The following is a 20,941-nucleotide window of genomic DNA, read 5'->3' on the forward strand; positions in this document are numbered from 1 at the left end:
GATGATTTAATCATGATAATAGTTTCTGCAATATATGTTTCCTTTAAACACACACCTGAATAAACTAACACACTTGTTTTGCAAATCTTGAGACCTTTTATGTAAATATAATAAACTATAGCTATGTCATACTACATTTCCAGCATGTATATAATTATCATAAAATGTAATAGTTAGTGGAGATCTATATCCATTATGCTTGGCACTGTAAATATTATAATAGTGTTATTGGACTATTGTACGAATGTTTAATGGTCATGTCACCTTGAGATTTTCTGAGTCCTAGAAAGATTAAAGTGGCATACCTGAACAGCATGTGCTACTGAATGATGAGTATATCTATACTCTAGCCTAGTTCCCCATACGAGTATAGATACACTTAACAAGCATTTCATCAGCAGTGAATCAGGGCTAAGAAACAGGTGGTAAAAGATCTTCGTTTTAATGAAAAATTTCTTAGGAATGTTTTTTTCTTTTACAATTAACAAATTATGAAATATGGTTTATAATTTTTTGGGGTGGATGATGACAGATTTATAAAAGATTTTATAATTATGTCTATTCAGTTTTACTATTAACCCTGCAACTTTTACATTCCTCAGTGTATAATTATCAAGTAATTTATTAATTACAATACAGATATTACATCATGTCATTCTGGTCTAATCATTATGTGTTATTTTTTTATTGAATTATTTTAAATAATTTGCAGTGGAAGAAAAGATGAAATATTTCTAATTAGAAATTCCAAGAGCCATGCACCACTCTCAGGTATTTATGCCATGTTGTAAACCCTTCTAAACAAGTATCAAGCCTTTAGCCCCCATGAGTTACATAGCTACTGACTCTTAATGTTGAGTGCTCAACTAATTAGTTTAACTCTACCATATGTGTATGTCTCTGTTAAACAACACTTGATCCTTGTCAGAGAAATGGTTGTATCTTAAAAGACTATTTGTCCTTCTGTGAATATGCTAATGATTAAAGATCTTTCATGATAACTGTTAACTTAATTACTTTTCTATCCTTAGGAACATCAATTGCCTGAGATACTGATTAGACACACATGTCTAATAGCTGAAGACAATTTCTCTTGTTGTATGTGCTGTCTCAATCACATATTCCTAACACTTATTCTTATAGTTTATTGAATGAATGTACAACAACACTATATGTATAATATTCATATAATCTACTCACATAAATAAACAGGTGATTAAATGTATAAAATCTATTTATAAACGTTCATTGTTATCGTTCCTGTTCAGTACCTGTAAAAGTAAAAAAAGCTTAAAGACAAAAATATCAATTAATTACAAATGAAGAAGTGTTTTAACAAATAGGCAATAAAATAAATCTAAAACATACATGACATATGTTTCTCTAAACATACAAAGATAAGCCAAAAACTCTGATTTTGCTAAGCATAACACATAATATGTAAATATAATAACTCCTAGTGATGTAAAGCTACATTTTCTGCATGTATATAATATTCATACAATGTAAATGTTAGTGGAGACCTAAATCCACTATGCTTGGCACTGCTAAGGTAGTGTTATCGGATTATTGAATGAAACTCAATGATCATGCCACCTTGAGATCTCTTTCTCACCTTTGGGCCCTAAGTTGAGAAAGAGATGTTGATGTGGGATACCTGACCCACGCCTGAATGAATGCCGGTTCAGTGAAGCTATACTTTAGCCTGTTTTCCCAGCTTCTACCTGTAGACAATAGGGAAAAATCTGGGAAACCAGGCTAGAGTGTATCTCTACACTGAACCAGCATTCATTCAGGCGTGGGTCAGGGCTAAGAAACAGGTGGGTAAAAGATCTTCGTTTTGCAAAACTTTTGTATGTTTTTTCCCATATACCAACATATATGCTTCAGTAATGTCATTGTCAACTTCTTAACTGTATATAAGTCACAAAAACTTAATTTTTCAATTTTCCTACAGATAGAAGTGGAGTGAAATCTGATGAAGAGGAATAAAAAAAAAACAACATAAGAATTAAATTAAAATTATTCAGTTAAATCCCTATCTTTATTCTTATTTTTAAATGTAGCATTTCAATAATTTTTCACACATTATTAAATTGAGCCTCCTCAGGTCAGTTATATTTTATTTTTTAACAGCTATCACACTATATAATAGTACATCTCTTTTAGCTTTATTGAGTTGTGTGCGCTGAGATTCTTATTATTAAACATCTAGAATTTAATTTTATCCTTTTTATATAAAGACACAACTGCATGGATTGTAGAGGGAATATTCAACTTTTGTTACTTACCAATCGTGAATGATGGATTTGAATGCAAAAATGAATTGTTATTAGATTGACAGTTTCTGATATTAGTCGGTAATTTTAATTCAGCAACATCAAAGAACATTATGACTAATCTATTGATGTACGATTGAACAAAGTAGCATATAAATCACATTAAAAAAAAAAATCATAAAGCTGCTTACAAAAATTACTTAATATGTACATGCATGACATGTATGCATTATAAATTAGTGAATCCTTTTAAAACATAAAGAGGACTTGTTGTCCAGGATTTTCAAACCCCCCTTTTCAATAGTGCTTCCATATTATGTACAAGATTTTTTGAACAAGATAAACATAATTATGTCGTTTTCCTCAACAATTTAAAAGATTTCATACAACCATTCATATATATAACCTACTAACCTGAATAAACAGTAGATAAATAAAATATAAATATAAAAATCTATTTATAAAAACTTTAAACTGTTGTCGTTCCTGTTTTACCTGTAAAAGATAAAAATAAATGTTTTTACCCAAAAATTACAAATGAATAAATATAGAATTGATTACATCAAGGTAATAACACAGTTTATATAACATGTTAACTTAAACATTCATATGATAAGCCTAAAAACGGATTTTGCAAAGTACTTATACCTTATGGAAATATTCTAAACTATAGCTACAAATAACTACATTTTCTGAGGGTATATAACGTTTAGAAACTGTAAATGTTAGTGGAGACCTATATCCTCTATGTTTGGCACTGCGGAAGTTAGTGTTATCAGACTATTGAATGATGTTGAAAGAAAGTCAATGGTCACCCCGCCTTAATACCTTTGTCTCCACTTAGGGCACTAAGTGGAGAAAGGGGTATTGATGTGGGGTACTTGACCCACTGCTGAATGAATACTCGTTCAGTGTATCTATACTCTAGTCTGGTTTCATGTCTAGTCTCTGTATACAACAGGGAAAAGCTAGGAAACCAGACTAGAGAATAGATTTACTAAACCAGCATGCATTCAGGAGTGTGTCAGGGCTAAGAAACAGGTGGTAAAAGATCTCTGTTTTGATGGATTTTTTTTTTTTTTTCAATCAATACTGGCTGCTCACATAATAACTTATGTCCATGTATTATAAATATAACAAGAGTTGCCATTGCTAGCAAGCTGCAGCCATTTCAAAAAAATTTAACAGTAAATGCACAAAAATGCATAGCTACATTTGTAAATTCATTTTTCTGTACTATTTTATATTTTTCCCCCATTTCCATGGCAACATGGGCTATTTTGAATTTTTTACATTGTTTGCCGTTTCCATGGCAATGTCAGCCATTTAGAAAAATAAAAAAAATAATGTTGCTGGTGCTACCACGCAAGTTGTCCATGATTTATACAAAACTGCTATAAAGTATTCAACTAATTCATAATGCCCAGTTTTAAAAAAAAGTTATTTTAACAAACTTGACTTGGACTGCTTTATATATAGAAACTAGAGGCTCTAAAGAGCCTGTGTCGCTCACCTCGGTCTATGTGCATATAAAACAAAGGACACAAATAGATTCATGACAAAATTGTATTTTGGTGATGGTGATGTGTTTGAAGTTCTTACTTTACTATACATTCTTGCTTCTTACAATTATATTTTATAATGAACTTTGCCCATTAGTAACAGAAAAAAATATTTGTTAAAAATTTACATAAATTTACCAAATTAATGATAATTGTTAAAAATTGACTATAAAAGGCAATAACACCTCAAGGGGTCAATTGACCATTTAGGTCATGTTGACTTATTTGTAGATCTTACTTTGCTTAACATTATTGCTGTTTACAGTTTATTGCTATCTATAATAATATTCAAGATAATAACCAAAAACGGCAAAATTTCTTTAAAAATTACCAATTGGAGGGCAGCAACCCAACAACCACTTGTTCAATTCATCTGAAAATTTTAGGGAAGATAGATATTGACTTGATTAACAATTTAACTCCTTGTCAGATTTGCTTTAAATGCTTTGGTTTCAGAGTTATAAGCCAAAATCTTCATTTTACTCCTGTTCTATTTTTAGCCGTGGTGCCAATCTTGGTTGGATAGCCAGGTCATCAGACACATTTTTTAAAACTAGATACCCCAAAGATGATTGTGGCCAAGTTTGGATCAATTTGGCACAGTAGTTTCAGAGGAGAAGATTTTTGTAAAAGATTACTCAGATTTATGTAAAATGGTTAAACATTGACTATAAAGGGCAATAACTCCTAAAGGGGTCAACTGACCATTTCGGTCATGTTGACTTATTTGTAAATCTAACTTTGCTGAACATTATTGATGTTTACAGTTTATCTCTATTATATCTATAATACTATTCAAGATAATAACCAAAAACAGCAAAATTTCCTCAAAATTACCAATTCAGGGGCAACAACCACGGTGTACAGCAACTTAACTATGCACGGTACAGAAGGATTTATGTGGTTAGCTATTAAACACCGTACACAACGCTTTTTTTGTAATAAAATATCGAAAAAAACATATGCATGAAAGATTTTAATGCCAATTATTGATACAACTATACTTAGTACACACACACACAGTGGCCTTCTATCAGAAAAAGAGTTGCAGTGAATGCATTGAATGCAATCAGTAGGTTGGCAGTTATCATTAAACATATAAATTTGGAAGTCTGAAGAAATAAATAAAAGAAAGGAAATTGTAGCAAGTCTACACTTTGACCAGTCACCTATAATGGTTTACTTTTTACTAATTGTGACTTGAATGGAGAGTAGTCTCATTGGCACTTATATATACCACATCTTCTCACATCTATAAATAACTGAATAATAGAAGTTAAGCTATTTTAAAGTAATCTTCACAAATTCAATTATAATTTACCATTTTTGGAAAATTTTGTTAGCATCTTTAACAAATCAATAGAATTCAGCTACTCCTTTAGTTAAAACTAAATACATACAATGATATATCCCATTTGCAGATTTAACCCCCATCTTAAGCTTTAAAAAGTCATGCTTCTTGGAAATATCAAGTATAATGGAATCATATTGGATTTGCACTGAAGCCTTTATTTCTGAAGATTTTAGCAAAAAGTTACAATACATAGCCCACCTGCCTTGGATAGATAAACTATGTGCAATGCTTGCAATTCTGATTTTAAATATTTTGAAATGAAATTTCGTGCATTACTATTGGAATAGGTTTTAAATTTGATAAAAGTACTAAAATTGCTGTTAGAGTAAGTTGGGGCCCAAAGACTGCCTAAGAAAGGGCCTGCTCCAGTCATTCAGTGATTCCCTATATACTCAACCATTTTTTTCCGACAAAAGGGGGAGCTTGGTTTCCTGGCCCACTTCAAAATCTGCTTCTGTTGCCATGATTGATCATAATTATTTTCTGTTTAGTTTCTTTATAAGGAAGTTGTTTTGTCCTGTGTTCTATAATCAGTATAGATGTGGATCTGATATTAGTCAAGTCTTTCTCAACAGATTATTATAGTTTGCTGTTACATCACTGTCCCAGGTTAAGGGGAGGGTTTGTGGTTTTTTTTATATATAGACTAGACCGTTGGTTTTCCCGTTTGAATGGGTTTACACTAGTAATTTTGGGGCCCTTTATAGCTATAATGGTTTACTTTTTTTTTAAATTGTTATTTGGATGGAGAGTTGTCTCATTGGCACTCACACCACATCTTCCTATATCTATGTCCCATATGTGCCACATTCTGTGTGTGATGTCGAGAACCAAATTTTAATTTTTTTTTTAAATCTATTCCATACAGTCATGTCTTCAGTTTATTATTTTGTACATAAATCAGGCGGTTAGTTTACTGTTTTGAATTTATTTCAATTTGTCATCATGGTCATGTCAGGCACTTTTACAGCTTGCTATGTAATACTGGTTTTGCTCATTGTTGAGGACAGACTGGTGACCTGTAGCTATTAATGTTTTTCCTTATTCGGTCTCTGATCGAAATTTGTCTCATTTGAAAACATGCACAACATCTCCTCTTTATATTGACAAGGTACATGAGGTAAATATAAGTAGTGCAGCAGGTAATTTAATAAGTCATTCTTTGGACACCTGTACAGGATTATACTACAAATAAGGCTTATAAGTAGGTGTTTGAAAGTTTTAACAGTCCAGTACTGTCACAAAATATGAAGCAGGACCAGTCTTTTGAAAATTAAACTGAAAAAATGTATAACACATCTACATCTATACTTTTTTTATGTACATTAATAACTATACAGAAATAAATGTTAATCCTTGTAGAACATTTTACACCATAGCCCTTAAAGCTGTATAATTATAATTAGTAACTTAATACAGTCTTTACTTTTAAATAATTATATTACTTCCCTTAAGAATATTTCAAAACTAAAAATAAATGAAAAATACCTACTTTGTAACTGACATCACTATTTTTAGAAACCAGTTATGGTTCTTTTTCTTTAAGTCTGAAAGGGAAATAATGATGTAATTAAGATGTTAAATAAAATGAAATAATAAAAAAAAATTACAAATTTGCGTGAAAGTTGCCAATAATTCTAATCAATTGTGTTTGCATTGTAAAATCTTATCTTTAACACAGAAATTGAAAATAAATAACTGATATATGTAAATATATCTATGATTATTAGGTAATGAATAAACATTCTTCATCTATATATAACTCTATGTTGATTACATAACTGGAGACCTAAGTCCTCCAAGCTTGGCACAGGGCGTCCAGTGCTATTGGGTTGTAGGGGGAAACAACCATGCTCTCTTGTGGTTCTGTTGCCTGAAGTGTTATTTGACATTTAAGCAAAAGCAAAAAAGTTCATAAATGTGATGAACATGATGAAAAAGAAGAAGAAAATAAGTCATGGCAAATACAGGCTATCAACCAAAATATTTATATTTATCTATATACAGAAAAGAATCAAGCTGGAACAAAAGAATTCATAAATTGAAATGCAAAGAAAAAATTGTCAAAAATGTCAAATACATATTCAGGTAGCTAGCCACATTAGCTCATCTCTGAATTCTGCCCTGCTCAGTGCCTATTCCTTAAGACTATCACCTTTAAATTGATAAGGTAAGTATACCAGGTAAGAACACATTTAAGGTGATAGTGTTCTGAAATTTGTACTGTTCAGTGTATACTTCAGAGCTAATAAGCAGGTGGTAAAAGGTCTCTGTTTTTGCATTAAAAAAAAAGAACCTAGGTACTATCATTAAAAAATTAAGTGTTCAAACCTGGCTGAATCATTTATTTTTAGTAAATGACTTTTTTTTTGTTTTGTCAAAATGGTCTAGAGGCAAATTGGTACAACAGAATTGGTTAGAGAGGAATGCCACATTGAATTGATATCAAAATGGCAAAAAAATGAATGATCCCATTTGGCACCCTTATCTTTTGGGTTATAATCTAGTTTTCAGTTGTTTTATTGTTTTTTATTAGATCATGGATATAAATAATAAAATAATATGTCTCTAAAACAAATTTCTTTTTGTTTTGAGATCTTTTAACAAGTTACTTTCATTTTGTTTTACAAAATAAGATTAAATAATTTTCAAACTGCAGTTTTGTCTAAAGATTACACTTATATACATGTATGAAAGATAAAATGATAGTAACATGTTGTAAGTTTATCTCACTGTGTACCTATTAACACACACGCCAGACAGACAACCAACAAAATCAGTAACTTATTTCAACCAGAGAGAAATTAATCATATAATCCCTTTTTTGGAAAACAGGAACACTGCATATTAATGTAAAGGTAACATCCATACTTATCTTAGATTATTCCTTTATTTTTTGTTTTTCTCAAGGACTTTATATTGGCTTATCCATGTAAATCCAACAAAGCATGTGGTACATATATACAAATGATGTATATATAATATGTATATAGGAGTGCACATGCTGGAATGATTACTGTTAATTCAGAAATTATTGTGTGCATTTATTATTGCGATTTTGTCATTTACTACTAAAATGCGATTTTTATTTCTGCAATATTGAGAAAAATCCTGTTTTAATAATTTAAATAAAACATTTCAAAATGGGAGTTTAAATAATATCGATTATATCCCCGTCATATTTTTCGCAAAAATTTCTGAATTTACAGTACTTTACCTCATAAAGTTGAAAAGTCTGAAATATAAGTATCACATAAACTTTACATTATCAATGATCTATGTAATTGAGGTCAGAGAAACTGGACCCTGCCAGACAGACATGCCCACCTTACACCAACTAAAGTTGACCAAAGTAGTATCTTTGAAGCTGGCCAAATTTATTAAAATGACCATGCCAATGATCCATAAAAAGGAGGTCAAGGTCAGATAAATTATAAACCAGGCAATCAGACTTCTCTTGAACTGAATTTTAATGTGCGTATTGTTATGCGTTTACTTTTTTACATTGGCTAGAGGTATAGGGGGAGGGTTGAGATCTCACAAACATGTTTAACCCCCCCACATTTTTGCGCCTGTCCCAAGTCAGGAGTCTCTGGCCTTTGTTAGTCTTGTATTATTTTGATTTCAGTTTCTTGTGTACAATTTGGAAATTAGTATGACGTTTATTATCACTGAACTAGTATATATTTGTTTTAAAAATAGGGGCCAGCTGAAGGACGCCTCCGGGTGCGAGAATTATTCGCTACTTTGAAGTCCTGTGCTGGGTTTTTTTTTATGGTAGGGTTGTTGTCTCTTTGACACATTCCCCATATCCATTCTCAATTTTAATCATTCCTTACACTAGTTGACCTATTGTTTAAAGTATCTGAGAAAGATATCTTTGACAAAGAAACTTGAAAATGTGGTAAAGGTCACATGAATCATACCAAATGAATATGTACACCTTAAAATCATTTAATACATTAAATATAGTTGACCTTTTGCTTATAGTATGACGATAAAAGCAGACACAATAAAAAAAATGTTTCAACAATGACCATTGTACCATGAAAATGAAGTCAAAGTCAGATGAACATGTACACCTTCATGACCTTACAATTTGCTCTAACACCATGCAAATACAGTTGACCTAATTTTGCATATATATATTTTTGAGATACAGACTAAACCACAAAATTTTATCACTGATCCCTGAAATGGATAGAGGTCGGGTGGACTCTGTCTGTGATTGAATTTTCAAGGATTTCATATACCAAATTAGATGGCAATTATCATAATTGTACTAACTCATATAAGCATGCAAGCAAGCATCTTCTACCTTCTGAATCTAAAGTTTAAAGTTTGAACAGTACTCCTTGTTTCTCATCATGCTGATTCAGTAACTTTTGTTATAATCCAGACAAAATTGAATCAGCACAAGAAAAAGCATATATCATTTATTTTCATTATAAATAAAATTGAAAGGTGGTCTGGATTGGCTTTGATAAAAAGAGAATGATAGCCAAGCTGCTTTAACAATGATGACATTTGTATATGGACATGATGGATGGTTGGAGGTGAAATAAATGTGAGCAAAAATGAGCATTTGGAACAACACAAATAAACAGAGATCTTGCATTCTCACAATTCTTTAATGGTTTGATCATAATCATTATCTAATGCTTGTTCATGATCATGATGATAATCAGTCTTAGTCTTTGGTTTTCTATGTTGTGTTTTGTGTACTTTTGATTGCCTGTTGGTCTCTTTCTTTTTTAGCAATGGCATTGTCAGATTATTTGCTACTTATGATTTAGAATGTTCCTTTGGTTTCTATTGCTTCTTTTTGACAACTGTAGTTACAAGATGGTAAGAGTTCAGAATACAAGTCTATAATGGGGTGAATGTAATTGAGAGAACATCCGTACAAATACTTTTATATATTCATTCATTCTGCATCTTAACTGTTGACACCGAGATATGTTGTGTTTCTCATCAGGAAATCCAGAAAAAGACAATCTAATGGACAGCAACATTGCTTATAATTGATTCAAAGTCACTTGGCCATGAACTAAGGGTCAAGGCTTTGAAATAGTCATCAAACTGATAAATAAGGATAGGAATGCAACATTACTATTGACTCCTATGCCTAGGAGTCGATATTAAGAATTGAACGATGCACAGTAAGTGCATGAATTTTTCATGCTACCTGATTGGAAGATATTAGAAGACATGAATAATCAAAGTTTATTGATTGGTTAGAACAATCCAAACCTAGTAAATGACCTTCAATCCTGTAAATATCAGATTTGTCCTCCCTTTTAAACGTCAATTAAAACGATATATGTGTGACCTCACGTGTGTGGTTAAATTTGTTGATTGATGCACATGGCTATTCTAGTAAATGAATTAATCTACAAAGCGAGAGCACTTTCCATTTCCATCAGCTAAGAGTCGATCATAGCTCTTTTTTGAAAGGCTAATGCTTGTAGAAACTATAATTGATCTATCACAAGTAGTTCCTATCAAGGGACATTAACAAAAAACTTCATAATTGTTGACCCATCTGCTGGAAAGGCAACACCTTACTCAAGCCTTTTGCACGAATGTCACACACAAGATGAAAACCTAATTTAGTCCTTTAAAATTGTTTTAATAGTTATAAATGCTTGTTAATGATAATTGCCAAGAATCAAATAGTTAACCAAAAGAAACTTGTTGTTTAATTTGTATTTAAATTGATTAAATAACTGAACACATTATGGTTACAACTACATGTACTTAGAATCTCAGACTTTATTTAGCCTGCAGTCCCCTTAGTTTAGTAAGAATAATCTGTAGCACAGTCAGCACTACAATTTTTGAACTGTTTCTATGCATCTATCTTTGAAATAAATATGTCTGTCCATTTTAGGGTTATGGTCCTTCTTACAGAAGAATGAAGTCAATGCCATATTGCTTTTGTCAGCATTTTCGTCTTCATCATCATCTTCCCATTTCACAGGGGCAGCATCTTTTTCTAAAATAATGGCTGCCGTAGACCAACTAAACCTAACAAATTGTGGAAAACCGAATACATAGTCCATATTGTTTGCAAGGAAACTTTTAGTGTTAGGATCAGCTGGATAGCCTGAGCCATATTGAAGATCTTCCGTATTTATTTCTTCTTGGAACTTCCATTTTTTGACAGCTTTATCTCTGGTGACTTTAGCACATATACTGGCTGCACTGACAATTGGGTACAAAGAATCAGCTTTCTTTGCTACTGTAATGTCAATTGATGGGAATATACCTTTAAGTTTCTCTTGGTATTTAGTTGGATCTCCCACTGTATCAACATAAACTTCAGCAATGTTAGCTCCCCTTTCAATTGCGAGAGCCACCAGCCTGATAGCACAGTCATGTGATAAAGCATTAAGGTTATATTTTGTTCTACGGAGCATGCTAGTTGATATAAAAGTAGGGGAGAGCACTTCAACCATCCATCCAATCATTTCATTGGCTTCATTTATCTTATCAAAGATGCTCTCTCTTTGATCTTCTGTCAAGGTCTTAGAATCAGCAAATCCCATTTCTCCAAATTTCTCCTTCATGGATATTGGACTAAAACAAATTCCATAAACCATAGGACCTAGTACTGGTCCCCTTCCTGCTTCATCAATTCCCAACCAGCATGGTTCTGACTTGACACAATCTGGCAGTGGAGATTCTAATATTAAATTTTTCATATTATCTTCTTTCTCCAACTTAATTTCCACTTCCTCCTTAACGTCCATATTGAACTAAATTTCTGATATCAAATAATTGTCTCCTGGATCTGAAGAGAAATCAAAATGGAAAATTTAGAACAGTGCCTCTGTTTGAATATAAATGTTTAAGCACCAGCATCACAAACAATATCCATTGATCATGTTGATGGAGTTATGTTTGTAAAAATAACATGCATGCATGACATGATCTGTTAAAAATCTTTTTTTTTTTTATTTGAAGGAAGATTCATTCTGATTTATGTCCCTTGCTGTACATTTTACATGTACATGTAAATATGTATATTGCAAGAAAATGATATTTTAGAGCATTCACCTGTAATTTGTTTTTAATCTAAAGCCCAATTATCGTAGAGACTCAGAAATCAATACATCAAAATACTGGTATTTGAATAAATGCTATGTCCATGCAATTAACAATAATTGTGTGAGCGACAAATATACTGTAAACAGAGGCTTCCTGAACAAAACTTCCCATTTTGATTTCTACAATAACATATATAAGTATATCACATTTCATTAGTGTTTTTTACACCAGAAATTTTAATGTTCTTTAATTATAACAATACTCATGAAATCATGATACATGTTCTACCTTAACATTTACAATATTAATTTATTGAACAGTTCAGTAATTCAGTTTGTCATAAGTATAGAACATTGTCCCATAAAATTGCATAAACATGTATCATCCTGGTAAAAAACTTAAGGATGCTTAAAATAAATACAATGAACATCAAAAACACCATCTTATTATAAGCACCATATTACCATGATGCTAACCAGGTGCTCTGCAGGGCACAGCTTTGTATGACCGCGGAAGTCAAATCCTGAACAGTTGGGGCAATTATGGACATAACATTCAAGCTTGATACAGCCCTGAATTTGAACAAATCTTAATCATGTTTTGAATAGTGTACTGTTAAAAAAAAAATCCTTCCTAAATAAAGTGAGATTTTGTTAATGTTTTATTTTGTGTTGAATAACACTTTATCATCATAATCATGTTTTGGTTAGTGTATTGCTATAACTTTGTTTCATTGACTTGTTTCAAAATAAAGTGAATTTATAACTACATTTTTTTTTGGTGTGTTGATTTTTTTTTTAATCATGTTTTGATTATAATATGGGGAGGAAGTCCCCAATAACAGCAGAAAAATCAATAAATTTTTTTTTTTTAAAATCGGGAAAATTTCCCAAATTTTTCATTCTACTAATGAACTCAAAATCGTTAACTTTTTTTTTCAGATCTACTACCTGTTCCGGTTTCCCAGCATTTGCGCAGATATCTGTCTTGTTTGCATGAGACTTTGATTTTTTTTATATTTATCAGTCTAGTAAAATATAAGATTGGATCTCAATACAAATTCAATTTTAATAATTGTTTGATATGAAAAAAACGTTACCTGATGAAAACGTTTCTTTTGTTTACATCGAATATGACGTCATAACTTAAAGAACGTCACAGCTAATTCCCTAACAACAGAACCAAAATCGGGAACGTTACGTACGGTATTTCGGTTTCTTTTATCAACATGATTGAATTAAAAAAAATAATACATACAGACTTCGTCCCCATTCACAGGTTATGCCTGCCTCATATTAGTGTATTGTTATATTTTATTTTTCATTGTTTCGGATCTAAGGGACCAAGCTGTTAAAAACAATTATCTTTTGTGTTTTTCATTTAAAATCTTCAATGTTTTACTCATACCATGTCATACCAAGCCAATTTATACATTCAGCAATGTTCAGTTAAAGCAATTTAAAACAACAATCATGATTTTCCAATTATTCTACTGGAATTTGAATTAAAATTGGGCGCGAACGTGTAGAGTGCGAACGGACCTTGGGTGCGAACGTGCGATGTGCGAAAGTGTATTGGGCGCGAACGGACCTGATACCTGACACTGAATACAGAATACACTGACAGGATATACTGTTTTAATTAATAGAATATTTTGAATTCAAAAAATTTGAACTGGAGCGTGCTTGATGGAGGTAAGAGGTAACTCGTTTTCATATGCTTTATATCAAATATGAAATTCAAGATATGGTAATGTGAACTTACATTATTTAACAGCTCAAAGATCTTCAGGGTACAAATTGTGGTCTTCTCACTTTCGCGCCATTTTTATCTATGGAAACAGTCAGAGGTGCACCGAAAAGCTGTCGAAAACTGTATCTAAACTTCTTTTCATACAAGGAATGCAAAACGTTTGATTTTTAATAGTAAATGTACTTTTTAATTGTACAAGACTGAAAAAATTACCTAAAAACGTTTCAAACGTGTAGATTCTTTACAAACTGACTTCGTGTCATGAAAATGCGCACGCACACGCAATATCCGGTAAAGAATGGCCGACACTGCGAAACGGGAGAAAATTGCTGCCGCTAGGAAGAAGGTTATCATCCTATTCCATTATCCCATTATCACTCAATTTACATATATATTGTACAGAAATGGAAGAGTTTTTTTTCCAAATCAAATGACCGATATGTATAGTTAGGTTTCTGTATATTCCTCCTTTCTCTCGTCTGTTATTTTGACAGCAGCCGGTTCATCGGTTCATTTTTGCACACAATTATAAAAAAAAATAAGCTTTATTTATCGTCGGCAAATTATACAAATAAGGAAAACATGAATGCAAATGAGCTGATACATGATTTTTAATAAATAGAGACAGTCTGTTTGCTGTGATATAGAATTAATCAGCATAACAGACAGTCAGAGCTCAGACATAAATAAGTCTGAATCTGCTTTTGACTCATAGAGGTCTAAAGTTGTAAGTTTTAGGATTTGTCTCCCTTTAATGTAAGACAAAATATGACTTGAATTAGTCCAATATTGTTAAACAAGAAATAATTGACCAGAATCAAAAAGTTGCAAATATCGACTCCTACAAGTCGATGAGTGATCAAAATTGGTGAACTTCAAGACCCACGCATATTTATAAGGAGGTCATGCATCTAAATCAAATAATGACAACATTAAAAGACAATGCTTTGTCTTCTAAAGAAAAATATGAATGAGAGTCTAAAAAATCGGAGATAATGATAATTAACCTTACAATGCAACCACCTGGAATCACACTCAATGAGGTAAAACATCTGTGTTTAGTAAGGATGTTCAATTAGATAATTAAATATAGATAGCTCAAGTCCTTGTGAACTCTCATACAGGTTTTTGCTGTCATAGGTGGTGTAGTTTGGTCACAAAGTAACATTAAGTTTTATCACCAACATAAATAGACCTAAACAAGTCTGTCATTTTCTGACTTAGATAAGTCTAAAATTGAAACTACATTTTTATAATAAATACATGTTTCGACTTATTTAAGTCAAAAACAAAAATAGACTTGTTTATGTCTGAGCTCTGACTGACAGATATGATCTTTAATACACCTTATCGCTATTTGTCCACCATTACTGGATATCACACAGGTTCCCATAAAATGTTGACGTCATAAAACAAAACATCTGAAGTCACAATGGAAAAGTGATTGTTGTGTGCGTCTAAAGGTCAAGGGGACGGTCCGGCCGAGTAGGATAATAACGATAAGGTGTATTAAGTCCAAATTGTGCCGGAGCCTTGATCATAAAGACTAACTTGATGGTAAAAACTGTTCATCAACAGTGATCACTACTAGCACTTCTGCAAATATACTAGACACAAGCCTGTGAAACATAACTACCAACCCTCTTGTTTTGAGTAGGATACCCCGTCGCAAACGATGAAGTATCTTGCTTTCCTATGTTTTGACCTTGAATAACCAGAGTTTGTATCTGTATATATGTTGAAGACACCAATTCTGGCTTTTATTCAACGGGAGAGAGAGAGACACCTATTGCAGTCAGGAGTACAAGTGTATTTTATTTACTTGAAGAAGTAAAAAAAAATATACACATATAAGTAAATTTGTAGGATACTTATACAAGTGGATTTTATTTACTTGTATAGGTAAAAAAAAATTGACTGAGTTATTTCCCTTTCGGCATTCAGATTTTTTTACTTGTATCTACATGTTTCATTTTAGGTCCTCTGATATTTGTAGGCCTAGGTATGGATTGTGTTGGACTTGTTGTAGTACATGTCCGTTCTGGCTTTTGTTCTTGATGCTAAGAATATAGCACTTCTTTGCGTTGAAACGCATGCCCAAATTTTTGGCCCATACCTCCAGATTTTGGAGGTCTTTCTGTAGGCGTGTGTGGTCATGTTGGTTATTTAAGTGAGGCAGTTATCTGGCAAATCCTGACCTATGGTTGTACTGCATCTGGAAGGTCATTAATGTGGCAAAGGAAGAGAAGGGGTCCTAGTACTGTACCTTGTGGTGCACCAGAGTCTACCAGTCTTCACGATGAACTTTTAAATCTACAGGCCCAGAGCTCAATTTTTGAAAATGTTTAGTAAGATTCTGTTGACCTGTAGAAATGATCCTTACAGGCCTGAGAGCAATTTTACAAGTCTGTGCTACCACTTAGCATGAAGACTGGTCTACTGAAGCTTCTTCTGATTCCACTCCATCTACTACAGCTTTCATTTTCCTTTGGGTTAGGAACATTTCCAATCATTTATTTAGTGGTCCTCTTATATATATAATTATTATTCTGTATTCGCTCATGACTTATTTATTGATTTCAATATAGAAATAAACCTAACAATCAGCTACATGTATCCTTTGAAAACTTGGGTCTGACAGTAGTTTTAATGTTGTCCTTCAATATATAAGGAATCACAATTAAGTCCTGCTATGTAATGTAAACTCCAGTTCAATATAAAGATAGAGGTCTGTCTAGATCAAGGAGCAGTGTAAAAAAGAAATAGATAAATGCGAATCCTAATGTCATGAATGTCGAGCAGATTTGAAGGAAATATTTTCAATTTTATGACCAAGTTCACTAGACAATAAATATTTTCACACATCATTTCAATTTCTGCTGGTGGTCTGTTCGATGTACAAAATGTATGTAAGCATGCTTAGTGAAGGACTTGTAAATAAAATCAAAATATGGAATATTATGAGTTATGAGACTTGAAGATATTGAAACAGGCTTGTATAGATTATAACTTTGAATTTAAGAAAAAAATACATTTTTTAAATTTTTGTTAGAGTATTGTAGAAACAGGTCATATATTTAACTTGAAAATGTTGTTCATACAAAATCTATGACAGCTCAGGGGAGATCTCCCTCTTTAAAGGTTTCAGAGGTTGGCAGGTTTGCTGCGAAGTACATACTGAGCTGTGGGAAATTGCTTTCAAGACATTTTTGCCACACTATCTGTTTGTTTCAAACGCTGTGTTTTGGTCACAATTGAATTGTCCATACTTTTTCATATTGTTAATGCTGTATAAAAAGGAATTTTCCTGAAACTTTCTACCTTACAAATTACCATTCTACATCCACATATTCCTACATAGTAGGATGGCTTTGTCAAAAATTCACCTGCACTAGTACTGATTATAGCTTATAAAAATATACAAAATAGAACATGTCTTTAATATCACCAATTCATAAAATCAAGCGTGAAAATGAAAAATACAAACATCCCCACAGGTAACAGTTAAAAGATTAATTTCAGCATTACCATATAGCCAAAACGACTACAAAGTATGGCGTGACTATCCTAATGTCTGTGGCCAATAAGCTAATGCCACTGAAATTTCTTTCATCGCTTCAAATCTATACAACATAAAAACATATTATAATCTCTCCTGTAAACTCTTAGAACTTGATCTTTGTAATGTTTGTGCAGTTTAGCCAGGACTCTATCACTTATAACATGTATAAATTCACATTGTGGTAAAAAGTGAAAAGCAATAAGTTGAAACAAAAATAAAATTTATATGTAATATTTTTTCCCTTATTGAATATATAGTAAAGGAATAATACAGCATAAGACATAATACAGGCGATTAAAATGGTTCAATTCCAATTTATTTTTCTACTGGCTGAAGTCAAGAACATTTGTTCCCCTCTGGAACATGCAATTTTACCTGCATATATACAAATGTATACAGAAAGGTCAGAGAAGCTCAGGTTGAAAATTCATAAGGGATCTATTGATAATATATGCAGCAAAAATTAACACATTAAATTGTTATATTCATGTAAAGAAAACATTACTTTATTGAATTTTCTCATGACAGGAGCATGACATGCATGAGTCGACTAACTAAGTAAAAAACATAAATGTGAAGAAAAAAAAATACATTTTGGGAATAAGTGACCTGAAAGATTATTATATTACATGTAATTAATTGGTTCTAATTGATTTTCACTGGCATATTATAATTAATAAAATTGCAGTAATGAATGCATATATTTAATATTTCTGTTTCAGTTGAACCAGTTTAAGAAGAAAACTGGGAAAACTTCTCCAGCAAATGCTAAAAAGTCTAAGATTAATGACGAAAGTACACAGAACCCAGAAAATGAAATAAAGCATACAGCTGAAAACACATTCCAAAACCTTAATGGTAATTCTGCAACAGATATAATCCAGGTAAAATACTTTCAAGACATACATTTCTACCTTGTCACGCAGATAATATCTAAGTAAAGCATATTCCATCTGTGATGACATTAATGTTTTTGTAATAAAGATACATTTACAGATAGGACAATTTGTGTCCATAGCAGATCTTGATCCTTCTTTTTTGACAATGTCATGAGTGTCTCAAGTTCAGTAAACACTGGGGAAAATCCAAAAAAAAATATGAATAAAACAAAATTTCTTCAAAATACTCCATTTGATATTAGACTGAGAGAGCAATTGTTTCTTATAGACCTGATAGATTTGATATATTTTGTACAGTTATAAAAAGGAACAATTTATGTATTGCATAATTCCTGGAATACATATTCAAGTAGCAGAAATGCTTATTTGTCTTCACTAGCTAGTCAGTCAAAAGTTGATGTTATTATGATTCAATGATGACAGTCAATAAATGTATATATGTTACAGCATATTTCAGTCAGTAAAAAATCTATCTCTCTGTAGGACTAAGCTACTTTAAAAGGAGGGAAGTTTACCTTACCTAACAATGACTTCACGGTTCAGCTAACAAGCAAGCTAACCAAAGATATTACCATTAGCTACATACTGACTGAAATGTGCTGTAAGAAGTTAAGTGTTATTGTAGAATTTTATAAATATGTAAAAAAAAAAATATATATACGTTTGTTTGTATTTACATGTGTGAATAAGAGTAGATTTAATAATCTGAGAGTCTCCTATTTTTATTCAGACTAGAGATTCTCCAGACTCCATAGAAAACAGAACAGATAGTGAAGATCTGAAGTAGGTTAAATATACACAAACAACTTACAATCATGACAATGTAGCTTAGATATTTCATTTGATGAAAAACTCACATTCATTTTCCCAGTTTTATTGACATATTCAACATTTGTGCATGTGTACACATACATGAGCATATAAAGATAAAAAATTTACTAACAAAAAAAAAATGTTGCTAACTTTACTTTAGATAAACAAATTTACCATCCATGCAGAGTTTAGCGTCATTAATACCAATGCGGTAATAGTATACATGATATTTATGAAATATCGTTTTTAAATCAAAATTTCTTAAACTTTATCCTTTTATACAATCATTAAAGGATAGATATCTAAAAAAAAATGTTTTTCTGAAGAATTTTGAGCCTTTGAGATCACAGTTAAGAGATTTAATTTCAATTCTAACTCCATATTTTTGGATAAATAAGACATTGGTTTTAAGAGAGACAATCACTGTTACTATAAATTGTTCATGAATGAGGCTTTCCTGTATATATATATACAATATTTTTTATTAAATGAAACATCTGTGAAATGATAAATGTTTTTTTATTTATCCAGTAAAATGAACACACATCCTAATTTGCCTCCAGGAAGGTACTTTCAGATTTCTTCTTTCATACTAATTAATCTGTTTTCTTACCTTGTTGGTCACATGTAGATGAGGTATTATTAAATATTATTAACTTACATTACCATAAATTGGGTTATTTTGGTTGTAGTTTTATTTTGTGCCTCCGATGAAAGTGCCAAAAGTTAAACACACGAAAATAAATAAAACACTAAGAATTGAAAGGCCAAAATGGCATACCGGTGCAACAATATCATTATGTTAATTCTTAGAGAAAACATTTTATGTTATTATATCTTCTGTATATTTACTACAATTCAATACATAGTCAAAATCTGCAAATAAATTCCTCATATAATTTGACAACATTACTATACAATTTTCAATAATAGTCAATTTTTTCGGAAAGAAAACACAACATGAATTTTTATTTACAAATGTCATAAATATGCCAATCTATTGCCTTTTTACGCTGTTGTTCTGCCAGAGGTATAAGGATTCAAATTTAAATCCTTGTTTGTCAATAGATTAACATGTACTGCATTAGAGATCATTAAAATTTATTTCATAGGATATTTGTAAAAAATAATGATCTATGGATCTATATATATACGCCATTATCATGATTATAGCCAGACGCCAAAATTTCCCAATTTACAGTATTGAACTAAAATGATATTTTATTATGTTCAATATCTAAAAAGGTCTGAATTTAGAGTAAAGTTTACTAAAATTTTGTTTACATGTAATTTTAAAAATGCCTGATAGATGGCTATTTCTGTTTTATTCATATTTAGTAGTGTTTATTTATACCTACTTGTGACTGACAGAATTGAACTTTGAACCTGTTTGTATTTATCTGATATAACTGTGTCAAACATTTCCCAGTGATCATGTAATCAGCATGAAATAGATTAAAAATTAGAAATAGTTTTTGAATGATATGCATGGATTTATTTTACTCTCCACATAATCTTTTTCAACAACTTCAAACGTGGTCTAACATCATATTTTGTGAAATTCTGGAAATTCTGAAAGAAAAGTCCTTATAATGAATCTTTGGATAATTTCTTCAAGTGTCTATTTTTACATCCAAGTAAAATCATAAAATGTATATAAAAAAAGA

General features: G+C 31.5%; 2 protein-coding genes and 1 long non-coding RNA gene across 4 annotated transcripts in view; 1 reads left to right on the top strand and 2 right to left on the bottom strand.

Moving 5' to 3' along the window:
- Positions 1-1,198: 1,198 nt before the first annotated feature.
- On the bottom strand, positions 1,199-14,297 carry LOC134707750 (uncharacterized). The gene is made up of 4 exons (XR_010105760.1): positions 14,214-14,297; positions 6,688-6,742; positions 2,694-2,774; positions 1,199-1,271 (listed from the first exon to the last, which is right to left on the bottom strand). It is a non-coding gene; the product is annotated as an uncharacterized LOC134707750 (long non-coding RNA).
- LOC134707748 (ribonuclease H2 subunit A-like) lies at positions 10,875-14,269 on the bottom strand. Its single transcript, XM_063567774.1, has 2 exons — positions 14,013-14,269; positions 10,875-11,991 (listed from the first exon to the last, which is right to left on the bottom strand). Exon 2 carries the CDS (start codon positions 11,948-11,950, stop codon positions 11,027-11,029), a length of 924 nt encoding a protein of 307 aa, XP_063423844.1. The 5' UTR covers positions 11,951-11,991; positions 14,013-14,269; the 3' UTR covers positions 10,875-11,026.
- Positions 14,123-20,941, top strand: part of LOC134707747 (golgin subfamily A member 2-like) — a 28,086-nt gene continuing 21,267 nt past the window's right edge. The window contains exons 1-4 of one of the 2 annotated variants that reach the window (XM_063567772.1): positions 14,123-14,346; positions 18,285-18,446; positions 19,192-19,244; positions 19,806-19,841. In XM_063567772.1, coding sequence (XP_063423842.1) covers positions 14,299-14,346; positions 18,285-18,446; positions 19,192-19,244; positions 19,806-19,841 — 299 coding nt within the window. In that variant the 5' untranslated portion in view covers positions 14,123-14,298. The remainder of the gene's footprint in view (positions 14,347-18,284; positions 18,447-19,191; positions 19,245-19,805; positions 19,842-20,941) is intronic. The other variant, XM_063567773.1, reaches the window with a different exon arrangement.

Source organism: Mytilus trossulus, chromosome 2 (assembly GCF_036588685.1).
Source record: "Mytilus trossulus isolate FHL-02 chromosome 2, PNRI_Mtr1.1.1.hap1, whole genome shotgun sequence".
NCBI lineage: Eukaryota > Metazoa > Mollusca > Bivalvia > Mytilida > Mytilidae > Mytilus > Mytilus trossulus.